Below are 21,775 nucleotides of genomic sequence, written 5' to 3' on the forward strand. Positions count from 1 at the left end.
TACTTTCATTTAAAAAACTTGTTTTTTTTTTATTTAATATTTTTCAAAATCGACCTTGTCAAAATACACAGCTATGAAGCAATACTTTAGTCCAAGTGATGTTTGGAGACGTAGTAGCAAAATTTCAATGACAAGTAGCGTAGGCTAAATTACAGATATTAGCCCATGCTGAAAGAACTTCAATTGTAACCATACCAGGACACAAGGTGCGGCCTTACGTCAAAATACGAAAAAAACAAATTGTCCCCTACATTATTGAGAAAGTTAGAAAATCATCGTAATAGTTTATCTCTTCCTTCTTATCTATGCTAGTTCGATTCTTTATCCCCCTTTTTTTATGGTGTTATTAGCGTCTTTAAACTCTTTGTAAATTCTACAAGTTTTGTTTGTTTTTAATCTATTTAACGTACTAATGTTTTTTTTTTTTTTGCATAATAAGAAACAACGATTTTATCAAATATCCAATGAATGATTATTCATTTTGTTAATTAGTATTCTTGTGTTTGTAAACCATTTTATGTTTTGATGTATTTTTTTTTCCTTTTTTTACTCCAAAATGGGATTGCGAAACACGTCTTCCAAAAAATGTTGCCATAAAAAAAAAAAAAAAAAACTCATTGAATGTTAGTCTAAGAAAGAGCTTTGCTGGCCGGAGAAGCGAATTTTTTAACTCTGATCAGAAACAGTAGCGAACCAAATAATCGCCCGTATAAAGACATATTTCTTCTTGAACCAACATGAAATATGGCTGCAGAGAAACAATGGTTTTTTCTGTGCTCCAACTCAAACTCCCCTTGCCCCCAAAGGATTACACCTGTGTGAGCAAAGATTATAATCATATTGCGTTAAACCAAAGAGTCGGTTTTTGAATTATTAAATCAAGATTCAAGACTGAAATTCAAGGACCTCCTGGTGCACCTGGAATGTTTACAGAACAAAGTAATAAGAATGGTGTGAAAAAAACATATTTTTTAACACAAAATGCAATACAAAATCTTATATGTGTTTCAGTTCAGTAGCTTTGACTAAACACTAGAAATAATTTTAGTTACTGTTAAACAATTTTCAAATAAATTTAATGAAAACAAATAAATTCAACTTTCAAATATATTAGATGTCAGGACTAGGAATTGGCCAAAATGAAAAAAAGATAAATACAAAATATTAACTAAAAATAAATATGTAAATGGAGGAAAAATATTCATAATTCAAAATTTCAAGGCCATTAGAACAACCATAAAAAAAAAAAAAAAAAAAACATATAAAAAAAGCGACTCAAAGCATAGAACCATCTTTAACCCCAAATAAAAAAAAGCTCATTTTTTTAATATTCCAACCATTCAAAGTTGTATCGATCAAATCAATTGAACAGTAAATTAGCCATTGACTCCAATTAAAGTACATCTCGTATCAAGAGGGGTAAAATACACACTACGAAGCAAAGTTGCTTATCCTAGGGATAATTTATTACGAACATGATTAAACTGAAAAGGTCAAGTTACCTAATGCGTCTGCTATTTTGAAAGTATTTCTTCCTTTGAAAATAAAACAGAGCATTAGAGAAATCACAAGACCTGAACATTTTGTTTTCAAGCAATATATTTGTTAATATCGAATTCAAATTGTCTTCGCCCTTTCTTAAAACACATTTACATTCTGCTATTGAACAAGGAAATATCTATACAAAGTAAATAAAACTAAGATTGACAAATTAGCTTGGTTGCCATTTTCTCCTCACTCTCTTGTGTAAAAAAGGTCATTAGAAAGTCTTGCCTCATTTAATACTTTCTAAAGTTCCCCTTCATCCTTGTTCTTATTCTTTTGTTTATTCTTCATGCTGTTTGTCTTTGACTCTTTAGGCCGTTGCTCCGGCGGAGGTGGGAAGACCCATTGGCTCTGTCAAACAAGTGGCATCGCTATCTTTCAAATATTTGTCCTTACACAAATAAGTCCGAAGGTCAACCGTTTCTTGGTGCTTAAAAAACCAGTTAGTTATATCCTCTTCATGGTCTTCAAGTAGCGACTCACATTGAGATTTCAAATTGGATATTTCTGCTGACGTATTATTCCAGAGCTCAAAAGGTATACCGAGATCTACCTTGACTCCTTTTGCCCTGGAAAAATCAATATAAAATTAAAATATTCGAAAGTCATTCTTGGGGGGCCTTGGGCTAACGAGGCTAACAGTCATCAAAACTCTAAAAAAGAGATTTCAATAAGAATATATCTAATAAAAGAATTGGGTGATTTTGAATATAAACAATTACTTAATTCTAAAGTTGCTCGCCAAAATCCTAAGAAAATTTATTCCATTTTTGAAAAAAGTGGCCGCTAGGTGGGGATTCCATCTCTGAAGATGCATGAATTCAATAAAAAATAAATAGTTCACACAGACATTTATTTCATTTAGCTCGCTTGAATCATTTAGGGCAAAATAAAATTACATATGGTGGTGCATAACTGTACATCAGTTGTGATGGGAGAGGGCCAGTGGGCGCTTGAGGAGGCAATGGAAGTGTGCTCGAGCCTCAAAAAAGGTGTTTTATACGAAATTCCTAACTCTCCTTCAGCCTTCATAAGGTATACAAACAAATTTAAAATTTCTTTTGATTCCCAAAAATTTGCTAGAATTTACCTGTGAAATGGTTCACAGTGTGTTCCAAAGGTCACATTGGAAAGTGTTCCAATGGTTCAAAGGGGTCAAAGCGCCGCTATTATAACAGACAAAAGTGTGACTTTTGCTCCAAATCACAGCTACGGGGAAACCTAATCCCGCACGGCAAAGCAGAACGGTGCTAATGAGTTTGAAGGACAGCTGCTAGAACCTATCAGATCACACGGCAAAATGCTACAAATTCTATTAGTTCCGAGACCATCACAATATCTAGGGATAAATCCTCATGAGATTGGCTGAAGAAGCCAATCATTTCTCACGAGTTTTTATTTGTCTAGTTCTTAAGCTATCTTTTAGGTGCAGTGAAACAGCTGGCTTTCTCCAAAGTTTTGGTTTCTCAACCTTGAACATATTCAGACCTCCTCCAACCATGCAAGTGCAATCAATACATCTGGTCCCCCTATGGAAGATTAAATAACAGAAAAAACAAACAAATGAGCCCTCTCTCAATACTATAGAACCACTGGGTCGATACAACCACCTCTAAAGAAAAAAAAAAAGAAAAAAAAAAAAAAAAAAAAAAAAAAAAAAAAAAAAAAAAAAAACATCAGTCATCTTTCATATGGCAAAAAATACGAAATTCCGAATTTTTGCGGATAGGAGCTTGAAAATTCTACAATGTGGTTCTCTGATACGCTGAATTTGATGGTGCGATTTTAGTTAAGATTCTTTGGTTTGTAGGGGGTATTCCCCCCACCCATTTTTTAAGAATCAAATATTTTTTCTTAGGTTTTTAGCTTTTGATGGCTAGTTCTAAACTTACGGCTTACTAAACTAAAATATTTGAAATCAGCATAATAAGCAGATCCTTTTGACATATCTATTGGTATCAAAATTTTTAAAGTTTCGGTTACTATAAAGCCACGTCGCTTCTTACTTACAATTCGTTAGCACAAACTGCTTGATTAATCAAGATTACAACTATTATCTTATTGCATCATTGTTATATTGCATACAAAGAAGGCACGGATGCTGCATACAGGATTAGGGGGGTAAATCAGGTCTGAACATGTTCAAGATAGAAAAAACAAAAGTCTTGGGGAAATCCAGGTGTTTCACTGGACCTGAAACATGGCTTAACAACTAGACATAGGAAAACTCATGAGAAACGATAGGTTTCTAGCGCCAATTTCGTGAGGATATATCCCTAGATATTTTGATGTTCTTTACCTGACAGAAATTGTAGTAATTTGCCGTGTTAACTAATAGATTGTAGCAGATGCTGCAAAAGCTCACTAGCACCTTTCTTCTTTGTTGTGAGGGGCTAGGTTACCCTGTATCAGTGATTCCGAGTAAAGGTCAATTTTATGCTGAAATTCAGAGTCTCATCCGTCCAGAATATGGAACGTGGGGGAGGGAGATATTATGAGCACAGTCGGAAGATTTTTCTGGGAGAATTGTTTTACGATTATTAAACAATTATATAAATAAACGAGGGTTGAATGAGGGATTAGGAGCTTCCTTCCCATTTTGGAAGAGCCTTAAATTAAATAGCTAAAAGTAAAAACAAACTGTGTGTAAGGAGTAACCCTTGTCAAAGGAAACTCAAAGCAACATTAGCACATGAAAAATTATTATTATATTGGAAACACAAATTAAACTCCCCAAAATAATTATACTTTGTCTCAGAAAGTAATTACACTAAATGAGATTTTTCCTCAAATCATTTCCTTGCAAAAATTGTTTTTGTTTAAAAAATCACGTTCAGTAGGGTGCTAGAGCTCCTCTAAGTTTAGGCAATCATGGATATGGAATTAAAGATGAAAGAGTTTTAATAAAAAAAAGCTTTATTAAACAAAAGTGAAGACCAACATTAAAAATTCAAAAGACCTGAAATCGTCTAGCATATAAGGGGAGAAAGCCCCTCCTCAAATACAGTTGAATTGAAAAATTGGTATTTAAAGACCATTATAAAACTTTAGTGCAAAGAACGGAGGTTGAAGAGGGGGTGTCCGTCCAAAAATGATATAATTTCTGTTAGTTTCAGGTTCTAATGTTGCTCTTTACTTTCGTTTGAAAAGAGTCTTTTTTTATTTAAAATGGCATAATGAAAATTATTATTTATGGCATTTTTGAGACAATAAACTTAAGACGAGAAAGACGCAGGCTGACATCTTCTTGAATAAACCAATAAAGGTAAACTTATAACGAATTCACTATTTTTTTGTTCCAAACGATTTTTACCAGCAGATGCAAGACTGTTTCCGTTTTGCAAGTTTTTGAATGATGTAATCTGAATTTGTTTAGAAGTACTTAAAAGGATTAAATAATGTCATATGAAACTGGAAAACCATTTTGTAACTTTAACTGTCCTTTGAAATTACTTTGGAATTTTTTGCCTCTTATGATTTTATTATTCAGGTTTTGCGTTGTGGATATATGTACTCTTTCAGTTTGAACCAGCCTAATATATAGCATTTCATGCGGGTGGCATTTTATATCCAGAAATATTGCCTTTCCGGCTGGTTTACCTTTTTCAGTAGGCAAAGCCTATACTGAGCCAAAAAGTAAAGATTCTTAGTTTTTCAAAAAAAAAAATAAAGAAATAGGTAACTAAAGATTCAAGAGCTAGAAAAAATATATGCAATTGTGTTTAGACTTGTATTTACTTGTGTTAAATTGTTTTTACAGAAAATACTTTTTTTTATAATAAACAGTTGAGGTGGTTGTACATTCGAGAATGATGGAGGAATTATCCAATTGTTAAGGCTATTTTAAACGTTTATTTAGGAAGCATGTGGGTGTGTCAAAGAGCGAAATGGGAGATGCGCTGCATGCTACCGAAGAATCTTTTATTTTTACGGGTCTCAACGTGCATTTTGTCAAAGACCAGTGCATTTTAATTTTGATCCCTTTTTTTATTATACAAGTCCCACGGAACCATGAGTCTCGAAACCCTGGCACGCCAAACTCTGGCCAGAGTACATCGAAATCGCATCTTCAGCTAGCTAGGCAAATTACTGCCCAAATTGCAATCAGAAACTGTTTTTCTATGTTACAACTTCCAAAACAAACACTTTTTTCTCTAGATGGTAATGGATTTAAATTGAGACCTAATAATAGTAAAAGGAAAGCATTAGCGGCATTAACCTAAATAAGCTCAGCAATCTGTACTTGTTGGGTCGTGATTAAAGTCATTATTTAGTTGTTTTTTTACATTTATCTGAAACAAATTTGAAATTACCGCTCATTTAATGTTATTGATTTGATTTTATTCTTCGCTGATGGTGGATGCTTGATATATAGCCAAAACAGTCCTTCAGCATTAATTTTAGCTCTTTTCTTTGCAAAAGAGGATAAGTAGTAACTTCTGCTTACAATCTCGTTCTTCTTTGAAATCGTTTAGAAAATCGAAAAGCATCAGTTAAACCTTCGAGATACTTACACTAGACCATGAAGTGTTTCAAATGTCTGACTCATCCCCTTTGCAAATCGAGTTGAATCAGTCCTCTCCTTGTGAATATTGTACTGAAGCATTCTCTCACAAAGCTCGTCTAGACTATCTTCTAGTCTCGTCTGCCTGAAAATTCGGACAACAGTTTTTTAATAAATACATTTTCTGTTATTGCAAATCTTACTACAAAAAATGAATGTTGACGTTGCTTTTTCTACTAAAGAAAAAATTAAGTAAGAGATATATCAAGACGCGCGGTAAGAAACAAGCAAAGAAAGTAAGCGTTAGGTTGAAGATTTAACAAAAGTGGTGAGGAGCTCCCTATTTCTTCCTGCCAAGACTGTTCCCAAAGAAAAATTTACTTTTACAGCATTTCTAATCCTTCGCCCTACTCACTATCCAGGTTAATGAGCCTATAATTTTTCCCATAAGCATAACCCGAATTGCATCTATCCTTGGCTGTGTTCATGGGGAGGGGTTAGGGGGTTTTATGCCCCCCCCCCAAAATGTTTGTCCGGCTCGTAAAAACGAAATACATGCATAAAAACATGAGACTTCAATTATGTGCTTTTGGTACTCCCTCTACCCGAAAAAAAACTGGATACGGCCTTGCATCTATCTATCTATTGATATGAAAAATATATTAGAAAAACATATATACGTTACTGAGCTTTGATGGTTCAATTCATTCTATTGTATTTAAATTCTGCATACCCTTTTAATCTCATTTTACAAATCATAGTACTAGGGTATATGTTATACCCAGTTATTATCAAGTCCGTTGATTAACAAATTTAATATAACATTATTATTCAGTTTCAGTAATTAGTTCTTCAGTTTCAAGGAATACCATAAATATCTGTATTTACGGACTATTAATGTAGAAGGACTACCGCCTCCTTACAGTCTTTAGAGGATGGAGCGTCATTTGTGCTTTACTGAAAACAAAATATATTCTAAATATATTTTTCTCATCGTTAGAATATGGAAAAGTAAATATTACTGATATTTCTAAAAACTAATTTTTATATTTTCTAAATAATCAATCTTATTTCATTAGTCAGATAAACAATAGACCTCTAGTTTTATTTAGGTATCAATTTTCCATTTGTTTGTGTTAAATGGAAAAGTTTCTATAGAAAGCGTGCTTTTAAACAGTAAAATCAAATTGAAAGTCTTAAATATGGTTGTTCTTAAAAAAATTTTCTTTCCTGATATTATAATCGTAATTCTCCTGTTTTATTGTTCAAGCTTCGAAAAATTAAAATTATAATTTCTAAAATGCACATGGTTTATAGTAAAGCAAAAATAACAGATAAGCCTTCTAGAAGGCTCAGAGTCAGTGGATGGGAGGAGTTCTAATTTCTGTTCCTTTTAAGTTTCACTTGATTATTCATTTCCATTTCTGTTCGTTGTTCGTGAAATGTGAATCTTTTTTTCTCATTATTTATTAAAATTAACCCAATTTTAATACACAGAAAATGTCAAATTTTATTGTCATAATCATTGGTATACTTCCCCTCAGGATTCATTTTTGCTACAGTTTTTTCCTTTGAGCACTATCCTTTTTAGTTAAATTTCTCATTTTCTTTTTTTTTAGTCAAAGATGGGAAAACAAAATACAGAAAAAAACAAACACATTTGAATAGGCAAAGTTATGAGTAATAAAAAATTCAGTTGACTCTTCGTTATTCATTAGTTCTACATTGCAAATTTTAAACTTCAACTCTAAGGAAATGCACAATATTTCCAATAGGCTTTCAAAAAAGGGAAAGCAGTAAACATTGACTTTCAATGTCTTAGCATTAGATAAAGACTAACAAATATGATAAAAATAAGAACAACAACAAAAAATCACAGTTTTACACGATTTTACTTAGAGCAGGAGAGGGAAGGAGAAAAATAAAAAATATATACTATCTACTGATATAATTACCAATGAGCATTTCTAAGATAAATCATAGGCATTTTAACTATAGAAAGGGTTGTTTCAACGTTCAAAAGCTCTTTTCCCTAATCAAAGGTGTTATTGGTCAAAACAGTGAACGAGGGGGTGGGGGTTGTCTCAATGACTAGTTATTCAGTTTTACCAATCACACTTCAAATTTGAGTAAAATTGCAATAAAATCAGGGTAAAAATCACAGCTTTAACAAGTCACTTAACATTGATAATTTTCATTTAGATACTATAACCTATAAAATCAAATTTGTAACGGATTTACTTACGAAACTCTGTACTTCGTCTTCTTATTGCAAGCATCCAAACTATAGCAACTTTCAATAACCTGGTGACTTTTTCTGGTTACTCTCAGCTTTTCTTCTAATTCAAATGATGTAATCTTGCAAACTAAAATAATACCACATTAAAACCACAAAAATTAGCGATCTTATCATACTGCAATATCTTTCTTCTAAAAAAAAAAAAAAAAAAAAAAAAAAAAATACCAGACTAACTCTCAATTGTGCAAACAAAGAGTTAAAAGAAAGGGGGCTTATTCTTCTTTGACAACATTTAGATTATTTAAACACTACGTTTTGTCTACTGATAACAATTGGTATATGTAGAAAAATAATTTGATGTATAGAGAAAGTCGGGGTGTTTCTTTTTCTTAGTGTCCCTACAGTAGAACTTCATTTTAACAGTCTCCTGTGAAAAACATAGAAAAAAAAATGTAACATTCCCTGCAAAGCTGCCAAACAGCAATTACAAATAGATTGCCATTAATATTTTCTGTGATTTTGTTAACAGTCGACTTATGTCTTGAGTAAACGATTTAATTTCTTGAATGAAGATAATATTAATTCATTTGGTTATTTCTAATCAGAAATCTAATCATTCTCTAATTCTATAACTGAATAAAATCATGCATTTCATCTTCCAATCATATACAGAGAAATGAAAAGAAAGAAATGAGGGTAATTTTTTTTGAGTAGTGAGAGTAATACATACACCTACCACCATTTTGGATCTGAGAGCCAGAGTATACATTAGAGCTTTCTCAGTTTGTCAGATCCAAATGATAATTTTGGAATCCGTGCTCAAAAAATAACCTCGAACAGTTTGTTGCCACCAAAAAAAACCACCATTTTAGATCTGAGAGCCAGAGTATACATTAGAGCCGAGAAACAAAGTTTCTCAGATCCAAATGATGATTTTGGAATCCGTGCTCAAAAAATAACCTCGAACAGTTTGTTGCCACCAAAATGGTAGTTGGTCATACCACCATAATAAATAGCACAATATTATTTTTCACACCAGAGTATATTCCATTTAATAAAAACATAATTTGACTGCAAACAAAATAAGAAAATTACAGTAAGGCAAGTTAATGATAGTCATGCATTATTATCATGCTATTGATAGCCGTATAGGTATTATGTAATGTAATACGTAATTATGTAATATGTAGTTATTATGTAATTTGACAAAATTCTAACGCTGAGCTTGTCCTGCAGAATGCGGGAGTCCAGGCTCGATTCGTCCGGCCGCAAGGTGGGGCTACAGACTTGCTGCCTACATTTTTTCCTATGTTGTTCACAGAAGACAAGTAAAATGAAGCTCTACTGTAGGGACACTAAGACAAAAGAAACACCTTGACTCTCTCTATACATCAAATTATTTTTCTATATATACCAATTGTTATCAGTAGACAAAACATAGTGTTTAAATAATCTAAATGTTGTCAAAGAAGAATAAGCCCCTTTCTTTTAACTCTTTGTTTGCACAATTGAGAGTTAGTCTGGTATCTTTTGCTATTGGTTTTTAGTTTTTTTTTTTATAGAATTAACAAACTTATTGCACTGATGTATTGTTTACTTAAATTAAAAAGTTTCACTCTGAGGAAGGCCAGTCTGGTTGAATTTTCTACTTTCAGTTTAGTTTTCACTTAACCTCATTGACTATAATCTTCATTGTTATAATTAATCTTAGAGCTCAATGTAGCCAAGTTCAACATTCGGTTACAGTACATTTCCAAGCAAATCATGGATGCTGAAAATACATTTTTACTTGGAACATTCGATCGATGTACTGCCAAAACCCGCATTTTTTTTACGCAATACGAAGTGAATCGCCAGGGAGGGGAACCAGATGGAGTTTTTGTCCATCCCAAGATTTGGCCCAAATAGCACCTCTGTTCCATATCAGACACATAGCCAGGATGTTCCCAAGAATTGAACTGCTCTTTTTTTTAGTTGAACTGCTAGTAATAATGATATCATCCCTAAGTTAGCTGATCAAAAACTTGAGAAAACCATTTTGTTTAGAATAGTTGAAAAGTCAAACAAACATTGCCTCTGGCAATGACATGATCCCTACAGCTTCTGGGGAATGGGCTTTAAGTCATGAAATTTTCGCATTATTTACATACAGTATTTGTCAATTGGGAGAATGCAGATACTTTTGTGTATAGTGAATTTTCTGCAGGAGGGGGGGATATTCTCAAATGGGAGAATTTTCTGTCGGGAAGGGAGTTTTCTGGTGATGAACTTTCGAGGGGAAGTTTTACAGAGGGGTGTATGCCAGAATTCCTATCAAAATTATTTTTAATTGTCTTACTTTCTATCTGGCAACTCAATTCTGCACGTGGAAGTTTTTGGGGGAAATAATCCAAAGGAAACTTTCATAGGGGTTGGACTTTTTTGTGGGAGGGGAGGATTTCTGCTGGATGGACCCTTGATGGGTGATTTTTTGCGGGAGAAATTCTCCATGGGGATTTATTTGTGAGAGAAATTTTCCATGGTGGAGTTTTCTGTGGAAGAAACCTTCCCCTGGGAATGGAGAGATTTCCGAAAAAATATTCCACAGAGGAAGATTTCCAGCATGTTTAGAAAACGATTAGAAATTAAATGAAAAACAAGAGCCAAGAGCTCATATGGCACTTCTGACGAGGTTGGATGGACCAACATTTCTTATTGTTATCACTGTGATGTTTTTTTTTTTTTTTAGGCTACCATGATAAGCACCACTGCGCAGGATTTCTGCCTCTAAAGCTGAATAGCTTTTTAGATAATTTTTGGTTGCTTTAAATCCATCGCTTGGTTTAGCTCATCCTACTCTTACTGACCCACACCAAAGCAAATTGCAGATTTAATCACCATAAAACGTAATCCATCTGACATTTTTTGTTAAAGTGACCAGAAATTAAATGAAAAACAAGTCGTTTTTCAAATGAATAGCGTTTGATGTGATCCTTTACTTGTCTCAAATTCAAAATAGCAAGCAGTGCTTATAGAATGCACTTTTTTTTGAAGGGCTGAACACCAGCAATGAATACTTTTGGAGCCATGTACTTTGAAAACAACAACGTTTTGTGACTATACCAGTTTTGTTAAATATTTCAGAAAATTTAGTCTTTTCCTGGTTTCCAGTGCCTACTTACGAGCATCAGGAATCTGGTAATGGTTTATAAAAGACTTCTGACCAATGTCAAGCAACGTGATTGTGTGTGCAGTGACTGAGGTGTCTCCTGAATGTCGGTTTGTTTCATGAAAAAGAGTATTAATGCTTTGGCTTAGAAGTAATTCGGAAAGTTAGTTTAATTCAAAAATTCTGAACTAAAGCATTTAAATATTTTTCAAAGATTTAGAAGAAAAATAGAAGATTTGTTCAACCCAATGACCAATAGATGTTTTGTGTGGCTCTGATGGTCAACATTAGTTGTGTTTTCGATCAAAACGGCCACAGGTCTTCCTCCTAAGCCCTCTACCCTTTCTGCTCATTTGACAGTTTAGACCAAATACATATTTTTACGTTTTATTGAAATTTAACTGTAATTCATAAACTTAAGTTTCAAAATGGGTTTTCAATCCTCCTAACTTTCACAGCTGCATAATTGTTTTCTAAGGTATTACAGGAAGTTAATGCATTACTATGGTTAGGGTTTGCAAGTAAACTATTCTTTTAGAATTGGGATTGTAATAAGGTGTTTAAACTGTAGTGAGGTCATCATGTAGGCCAGCATATTTGACAATAATTGCCTATCTACACTCTATAGAAAACTGGTCTAAACGATTGGCATCAATGCAACACTGTTGTAGGGCTAATCTGTTTCATTTTTTAATGTTCAATCTTTTTTGGGCATTTAAAAACACGAAAAAAGGAAAATGGTGTATAAAGCTGCAGTAGTTAATTAATAATCCTGGCCAAACCACTGGAAAGGTTTTGCCAGGAATGAGACTAATCTAGTACCTCCTATTCTTGCCTCAACAACTGAGAGCTAAAGAACCATCTTCATCAATTACACGCAATGTTTTTGAAAAAAAAAATCTCGGCTAAGGACGTGGGAGAATCTTAAGTCCTAGTCATAGACTGATACAGAAAAGGTCTGTAAAGAAAGAAATTTTATTGCTATAAAGCACTTCCATCCAAGCATACATCAAAAATCAAAATTGATAGCTGAGAGCAAAAATGCAACTAAATTCTTTGTGAATCTCGGGGGAGGGGACCCCTGGGCCCCTCTCTGTAATAACGACCTTGAGGAAGGAGTCTTCTGGAAAAATCTTTAGGCAGGTGAAATTTGTTCCTCCATTTGGGTATAAAAGGCTGGTGTCTCTTAGAGTACTTTCTAATTACTCTTCACATGGCTTACAGGGTGCTGAAAATTTTGTCTCCAAACCATCTAACTTAAATTTGAAAAATTAAAAAATTAGAAGCATTCGTTTTTTTTTCAAGAATACAGATGAATTATTACCTTGTTTCTGCATCAGCATACTCCACTAACAGTTGCTTATAAATTGAAATTCTTTTTTTAATTCATTCATTTAGTATATTGCCTTCTCCCAGCTGTTAGTTTGCCAAAGAATGATAGAAGAAAATCCAAGGAAAAAACAGACTTGTTGAAGTTCAATTCAAAAATATGTTGCCAGTTTGAAACTTATTTATTTCCAGATAATTGGAGACTTCTACTTTGCACATATTTAGTGCAAAAAAAGATCAATCATCCTATTCATAGAGGAAAAAATCTCCTTTTACCAGCACTAAATAGTTATTTAACCAAAAAGCTTAACTTTGGTTATGAAAGCTAAAAAGCAACATGTCATGCAAGGGGAGATGCCAACTCCTCAGTACCTTGCTCTTCATGCTAAGCTTTTAAAGTATTTTAAAAAAGCTTCTCATTCTAATTAAACAGCTCTGGTGTTTCAGGAGTCGCTCTTAAAAAATCAGGACAACAAGTTAAACTTTGGCAACAAAAGGGAGGTATTGAGGATGAGTTACCCCCTTCACATACAGAATAAGATTTAATATTACTCCTTACTCTCACTTGAAAAAACTTATTTTTTATTTAATTTCTGATTATTTCTGAAACAATACTGGTAAATCTGCCTGCCCCCTCCATGAAAAATTCCCCAAACAAAAGCTCCAAAAGCTCCGTAGATTGTTCCTCCTGCATATAATCGCTCTCTCCAAGAACATTCCACCTGGAAATTCTCCTGAGCAATGGCATTAAAATGGAATCAATTATCAAATCAGCGGTAGGCTACTAAGACCATGAGACAATTATACTAGCTAAACGAATTCTCCATATAGAACTTAATGAGCCTAATAGAGTAGTAATCCGTGCCAAAGATGAGGAAAATATTCTCGAAATGTCGAAAATCTTAGTAAACGCCGCGAAACAAAAAGTGAACATTCCTAAATTCGTGATATCAGCCCCTGTGAAGTTCCCGCAATAGGCGATGCCATTAGCGCCACAGCTATTTCTAAAATAAACAAAATGTCTAGGAAGTTGGACGGTGCTCTAGCAACGCTAACCCACCCTCAAATGAGCCTGCCTAAGCCCTCTCAACAATCCTTAAATTGTGCACCCCCCTCAAAGCCGTCATACGCTGTTATGGTGAAAAACCCACCAACTGACCTTAAAGGCCCAAACGAACGCAAGGTTTTCTTGGACTCCATATGCAGGAACTCTGTGGAAGACATTACGGAATTAAAGTGCACCAAAAACGAGTGGAAACTTGTCGTTCAAACTAAGACAGCAGCCACGAAAATAGTTGAAACTATGAAAACATCAAGCCCAAGTCTAAAAGCCTCATTAAAAGAATCTGCTTATATCGGCGTGGTCAAGCGCGTGCCGGAGGATATCGATCACTCGAAGCTCGAAGAATTAATACCAAAATGTACGAAGGTAACCCAGTGTGGAAAGTCGAGAACATATAAAGTATATTTTCAGACGCGGAGTGATCTTGAAGTTTTCCTTAAAAACTCGGTTAGAATTGGCTACAAACGATTACAAGCCCAAGAATTTGTTTTCCTTCTGCGCCGTTGTTTCAACTGCCACAGGATAGGTCATTTAGCTTCCAACTGTGAAAATCCATCAACATGTTCAAAATGTGGCTTGCATGAGCACAATTCCACGCGCGAAGCTCCCTTTTTGTGTAGAGTGTAAAGTGCCGGGTCATACCTGCTACAGTATTAGTTGTCCCAAAAACAGGCAACTACAGAAATCATGAGCAAGTGCTATAGCTTCATTTCATGGAACATCAATGGCTCGTTCATTGAGAAGCTCCCGATCCTTAGTGATTTAAGTGTTGAACATGATGTAGTGTGCATTCAAGAGCACTTTATTACCATGCAAAGTGAAAACCTGCTAGAACTGAATCATACCACGAAGGCCTACAAAGTTCCAGCTAAGCAGAGCTGCAGCCGAGGAAGACCTTCAGGAGGCCTAGCTACGTTTGTTCAGTCATGTGTTCTGTCCAGTCTATTCGAAAAGTCTGACAATTTTCTCGCAGTACGAATTGAAAGTTGTGTATTTATTAACGTGTATTTGCCAACAGATTATAAAGATGAGCGTTCAGAACGTCTTTTTGCCCTTTCTTGTGAGAAACTAAATTCATGTATATCTAAAATTAAGCACCAGGGTTTTTCTTGTGCAGTAATTGGAGATTTCAACTGCAACCTTTCTGAGATTTCTTCTCTACAATCATCTTGTACCTGTTTGATTAAGAATCTTTTTGGTGATTACCTTGCTGTGGTAGGAAAAGACAGGGATTTTACATATATTCACAGCTCCTCCAGTGTGTCAAATCTAGACCATGTTGCCATTTCTCATAAATTAACTGTTCAAAATGTTAGGGTAGTAACGGATTATCAAATTTCTGACCACCTTCCTGTCTTGTCTTCTGTACATATTGTCTCTTCGAATTGTCACCAAACCCGCCAGGAAACTCAACAGCCTAAATTTCGTCTTGATTGGCTTAAGGCTGATAAGCAACTAATTGCTCTGGCGACAGAAGAAATTCTTAATAAAATCCGTATTCCCTTCAATCTCCTCCAAAAACCGAAAGATCTCTCTAAAGAAGAAGTCCAAATTTGTCTCAATATTTATTGTACTGAAATTTTTCACGCTCTCCTTCATGCTGAGAGGTTAGCAGTACCTAAAGTAAAAGTTCGTAGAGGGATGGTGCAAAATGGCCCGAAAATCATTTGCTGGTAGCCATTTGTCATTGAGCAAAATTCTGGTTTTCGGTATGGAAAGACTGTGGGCGCCCAAGATCTGGTATCACTAATAGCATCAGACTGACCACAAAGCGTAGATTCTCGAAGGAGCTCTCCCTCCACCGCAAATCTCTCGTTGATAGCTATTCCACCCGTGCAAAACAGGATCGAAATTTTCTTTTCAAGTCTGTATCTTTGGCAAAGCCTACCCCTCTGCTGTCGCCGTCTGAAATCCCTGATGAGGACTGGTATTATTATTATGCAAGTGAATTTGCTGCTCCTAACCCCCAGCTTGAAGACATGTACGAGAGAGAATTGGACGAGTTCCTTGATAAGCTTCTGCATGGTGATTTTGTTGTCAGTTTAGAGTCAGTTATTCAAGCAATTTGTTGGTTGAAAAATAAGTCTTCTTGCGGAATTGACTGTGTTAGCGCTATCCATATTAAACATGGTGGTTTGGTTCTCGCTATTCATCTTTCGCTTTTTATGCAGATGATCTTCATGCAAGGTGTTGTTCCCTCCTCCTTCTGCGTAGGGGATCTTACCCCCATTCCAGAGAAAGGGAAAAATGACATCAAATGCTCGTCTTTCTGCCCCATTACAGTCACCACATCTTTATGTAAACTATTCGAGCTTCTATTCATTAATGAACTGGAAACTAAATGCTACACCCCGCCACGTCAATTCGGAGTTAAGCGCCGCACTGGTTGTGCTGATGCCTTGACGGCTGTAGTGAGTGTTCTACTTGATGCGGATTTTTCTGGAGAGAGCATAGCCTTAGCTAGTCATGACATCAGCCATGCATTTGATTCACTCATACACGCTGCAATGTTATTAAAAGCTTCACAACAAGGTCTGGATCCCTGCATAGTTTGATCCCTGTGTGATATGTACTCGAGGCTGTCCATTCACCTAAAGCTTCCTCCCAACAAAAATTTGCCTCCCTGGCCTCATGAAACATTGATCCCCATTTTGAAAGGTGCCTGCCAGGGAGCTGTCTCCTTCCCTCATTTGTTCAATAATTATGTTCTTCAAGCACAAGATAAATGCCCAACCTCATGCATTCTTTCCTCTATAGACACCTCCTTAATATGCTATGTAGACGAGGTCTTGAACTTAAGTAGAACATTGCAAAAAGCTTCTGACATTTTTGAAACGCTTAAAACCAAATATCTAAAACTTGGCCTCAGTTTTGACACTGAGAAAACCCAGATAGTTCTCTTCAATTGGCAAAAAACACCACACGTGCCATCACTGCTTTTTGGTGAAAATCTTGTGAATACTGCTGACCACATAAATTACCTCAGAGTCCCTATTGGCTCGTCTCTAAGGCATACACGTCTTCTACTGATCAAACACCTCAATCAACAAATCTCCAGCTCGTATGCTTCCATAGTCTCTGCTAAATTTCGTTTTAGCTGCCCCCTCCTTGCCAGCCTATACAACGCTACTGTTTTACCTCATATTCTGAACCTGGCACCATTTTGGAAACTATTCTCGAAGGCTGAACTGTCTAAAATCCGTGCGCTTTTCTTCTGTTTTGCTAAATACCTCCTACATTTTCCTCCCTGGTACAGAAACTCAATCCTCATTAAAAAGTATCACATAACCAACCCTCATGTTGCAGTTGAAAATTTAATCAATAGACACAATATTAAAATAGTAGATCATGATTGGTATAATCTCCTTTTACAATAAATTTGTTTTCGTTTTATTCATTTTAGTGCTATTTTGTTTGCCCTTTTATTAGTTGAGTCTCTTTCTAGTTATGTCTCTTCTGATATGTTTTTATATATTTTCTTATATTTATTTGTTCGTGCTCTATCTTTTTCATTTCATATGATTGACGGGTTTTCAAATAAATAAATAAAAATAAAAAAATCTTAATCAAATATTCTATTGAAGATTCAGCACTGGCAAAAGCTGGGGTCATGCCCTAGCTTTGTTCATTTTTAAGCCTAAACTATGTAGAGTAAGACTTCCAGTATCTGGCCAGTGCCTAGTCTTGGACAGAAATTCTTATTAAAAAGTATATTTCCTATACATAAATAATAGGCTTCCAATGATCCATTAATCAGTAAGCATATTTGCATTAATCAGGTCCTCATCTTTTCTTTTATTATTATTTGCATTCTAAATGAAGCTTATTATGGGTGTTCCACTTTGCTGTGTAAGGAATTTAATGCACTAAGAACCCATATAGGCAAATGTATATTCTTCTGAGAAGTCCTGATGAGAGGTGATCACTTGGGAATATTTCGTTAGATTTGAAATGTTTTGCTTGTAACTTTATTATACCTTAGACTTCCTGATGATGATTTTGCATAGACATGGACACTTCTGTTTGGCTATTCTATTTTAGTCTAGGTTAGTAAGGTCAAAGCCTTGTTCCAGTGCTTATTTTTTTCAATTGCTATAGCAGGAAAACACCTTTTTTTCACAAAATAAAAACCCTTAATACATTATAGCATTTTTAATCCAATATTCAGCATAATTGTTCAGGCTAAACTGGATGTGTTTAAGTCTATTTGAAGTGACTAGGCTAGTTTTAATACAGATTAATTATCGGGAAAACTGCAAATAAATTTAAGTTACTATTAGGGCTAATAGTGTTGATAAGGGGGGTTGTATAGCTAGCACAATGACAATTATGGTTGAAAAGACACATGAAATAAGAAATTTTGTGGTACAATTTTAATTTCATGTTTATTCTGTACATAGCCTAAGGCTACAAAGAGGGAGAGGGGTTGGGATGAATTGTCAAAAACATAATCAAAACCATAAAAAAGAGCACAAATTTTGTAAACTAAAACATCTCTCTTCTTATTCTAGCATGACCTCTTTTAGAGAGCAACTATTCTTAAACTTTTCTCTTCTGGTTTTTACAACATTTGAATCTAGATAAATGTTAGCTTTACAGCCTAGCCTATTTAAACATAATTATAAAATACTAAAGCATAGCACTTTTCTTAGTTTATATATATTAAAGATTGACTATTTCTTTGCTCTAAATGTGTTGTTCTACCTTTATGATCCTATGTCCATGATTAGGTTTAATTGTTGCTTTTCAGTATAATTGAAATTATGAGATGTATAAGTATTTTATTTTAACAATACTTATGTATATTTCATTGGCATTAAACCAATTTCATATTTTGAGCATCATAGCTACATCAGATAAGTACTGGTTTGCTTATTAACCCAAACATTTTAATAGTCATCAGAGATCAGTGCCCTCTAGAAGGAGGAAGAGTAGAGATAGGCACTTCAAAATAGCTTCCCATGACATACTTTAGTTTATAGATCTAGGCTATCCCTGAAAGTTTCATTCTCCTAACTTAACTCCTTTCCAAGATAGAAAAAGTTGTTAAACTAGAATTTTTTTACCTGGTGAAATTCTAGCCTACTTTAGCTATTTTTGGCAACCTTGGATAGGTTTAGCAGTCTTGGATATAGTTAGTTTATGAAAATGAAACTTTCAAGGACGGGTATACAAACTAAAGTAAATCCCAGGAAGGTATTTTGAAGTAACTAGCTATACTATTTCTCCCTCTGAAGGGCCTTGACCTTTAAAATCTTTCTTTTATCAAAGTGACACCTAGCAAATAGATATTCTGCTTAATTGGAGTAGGCCTACAGTAAAACTGTTTTCAACTTTGCTCATCCCAATTTCTGAGGTTTCAAAGATCTCCAATTAATGAGGTTTCAAAGATACACAAATACATTTCCTAAATGTTCTAAAAACCCAATGACATGACTTAAAATTCTACTCAAGCAACAGGAATTGCATTTTCAAAAGTAAAACCAGAGAAAAAGCAACTGATAACTGAAAATTAACATAAATGTTGTTTTGTCAAAATTTCAGTAGGTTTAGCAGTCAATATTGGTATTACTGGAACATTTTTTTTGGGTCATGAAACTATTGTCAATAGATTCATTTCGACTTTTTGAACATCTTTTCTCTCTTGCAAAACTATCACAAACTCACTGTTATGGAGTTATCCTAGCCCAAATATTCTTGTATTTATAAATAGGCTATAGAATTGCAATCATTTCTGTTTTTGTTGATTAGAAATTTGAAATTGCTAACATTTAAGACCAAAAAAACCTTTGAAGACCAAAATAAACTGTAGCTATATTTTATTTAAGTATTTAGTTTGTATTTGGTTTGGTTTATGCAAATAAATTTAGGCTATATATTTGCACATTAAGGGGGTGGAGGTAAAGCATGGCAAATATAAATACAGCAATGGTTAGGTTACATATTTAATATATGCTGTGCTTTACCTCAAAATTCCTTGAATACATCTTAAGGATTTTATAATTATTCAATAGCAACAATAGCACAATCAATCTTACAGAAAACAGAAATGATTGCAATTCTATATGTATAAATACAAGAATATTTGGGCTGTAATAACTCCATAATGGTGAGTTTGCAGTAGTTTTGCAAGAGAGAAAAGATGTTCAAAAAGTCAAAATGTATCTATTAACAATAGCTTCATGACCCAAAAAGAGACTTGGGGGTGATCATTGACAGGAAGTTTAAGTTCCATGAGCACACTATGCAACAAGTTGCTAAGGCCAACAGAGCCCTGGGCCTAATTAAACAAACCATATCATCATGCCATCCCCTGATAATAAGAAACTTATATAATGCTCTTGTAAGACCACATTTGGAGTTTGGCTGCCCTGTTACAAATCCTTAATATAAGGGAGATGTGGCAGCCCTAGAGACCACACAGAGAAGAGCAACTATGCTTTGTGCCCCACACCAACAGCTTCCCTAGCATGAATGTCTGCATTGCCTAAACATATCTGCATTGGTTTACTGGCAGCACAGAGGAGATGTCATTTTTGTCAAGAAAATGTACCAAAACAACATGGCTAACTCTATTTTTACTCTCTCCCTTACCACTATGACACAAGGCCAATCAGTGAAGCTGCAACAGGAGCACTCTAGACACAGAGAGAGGACAAACTTTTTCTTAGTACATACTGTCTCAACTTGGAACAGTCTTTGAAATGAGACTGTCACTGGTGAATCAATTAATTTTTTCAAAAATGCAGTTGATTTGGAGTGGAGTAACATGGAATGGAAGTACCAGTGGGAGGCCACATCCCATCACACCCACTAATTGTGTCACCTCATCAATTCAACAGCAAGATGTTCTACAGGAGGATGCAGTCAACCTTATCTTGCTGTAAATGTGATTTAAGGTAACTTAAGGTAAAACCAACATTTACCAGTTTAGCCTCAGAACATATCAGGTAGACAAATTTTTAGGACTTACAAATCAGAAGGGCATTAACATAGAAGCTTGGTAATACCTTCCTGGAGCATGGATTTGGCCCTGGACTCACTACTGAATGTTTTTTCCTCAAATAGCCCCTTTCCAAGATAGCCAAAATAGGCTGAAGTAAAATTTTGCCAGCAATAGCTTCCCATAGGCCTACCATGTTTTTAACCCTGGATTCATTACTGAAAGTTTCATATTTATAACCTAAATACTTTTGAAGAAACCCAAAAGTAACTTTTCATAATTTTACTGGAAAAATTACCCAAACTAGTGCCAGATAGGTTAATAATCTTTGTCTAGGCTATGTAGCCTAGACCAAAAGCCTAGGAGCCATCAGACAGGAAGTTACTTTGTACAATTTCATATAAAAAGCGTTGGGTTCCAAACCTTCACACTTTGTGGCAAATTTGACCCCATCTTCGTCATCCTTGCAATTTACAAAGAATGGCATAAAAAAAAACATGAAAATAAGACTCGGATCCATGATTTGAAATTCTATGCTTAAATGCGCTAAGCTTGACTGTCAGACATAATCCCTCTGCCTTTTTCAAAATCCTCACGATTTTCATCTACGACAAAAAAGAAGAAATTGTATTATGAAAGTGCTACAAATTGTAGCACGTACTACAGTGCTAGAAATTGTAGCAAATGCTACAAATGATGAAAGAGTGCTAAAATAGTACTTTAGTGCTAAAGCAAGACAAAGTTTTGCTCCAAATATAGCTCTACTTTTACCTTGCTTGCTTACCCTTGGTTCACCCTGCTCTGCTTTTATGGAAAAATAGCCATTTTATGTGATCCGCCAAATTTCAACTGTTTGTAGCTGCTGTTTTATGTGTCAAATTGCTTAAATAGTTATAATTAAGTTACTCATTTTATTTGCATGTTCACGATCAGCTTTTGCATTTTGACAATTTGTCACCATTTCATCCCTAATGGTGTTGTATAGCCTTAGGCTTTATAGAAAA

General features: G+C 34.7%; 1 protein-coding gene across 1 annotated transcript; it reads right to left on the reverse strand.

Annotated features, from left to right (window-relative positions):
* Positions 1-380: 380 nt before the first annotated feature.
* LOC136031778 (protein canopy homolog 3-like) lies at positions 381-21,312 on the reverse strand. The gene is made up of 4 exons (XM_065711553.1): positions 21,195-21,312; positions 8,295-8,415; positions 6,060-6,194; positions 381-2,114 (listed from the first exon to the last, which is right to left on the reverse strand). The coding sequence occupies exons 1-4, from the start codon at positions 21,289-21,291 to the stop codon at positions 1,856-1,858; spliced, it is 612 nt and encodes a 203-aa protein (XP_065567625.1). The 5' UTR covers positions 21,292-21,312; the 3' UTR covers positions 381-1,855.
* Between the last annotated feature and the right edge of the window lie 463 nt (positions 21,313-21,775).

This window comes from Artemia franciscana, chromosome 1 (assembly GCF_032884065.1).
Source record: "Artemia franciscana chromosome 1, ASM3288406v1, whole genome shotgun sequence".
Lineage (NCBI taxonomy): Eukaryota > Metazoa > Arthropoda > Branchiopoda > Anostraca > Artemiidae > Artemia > Artemia franciscana.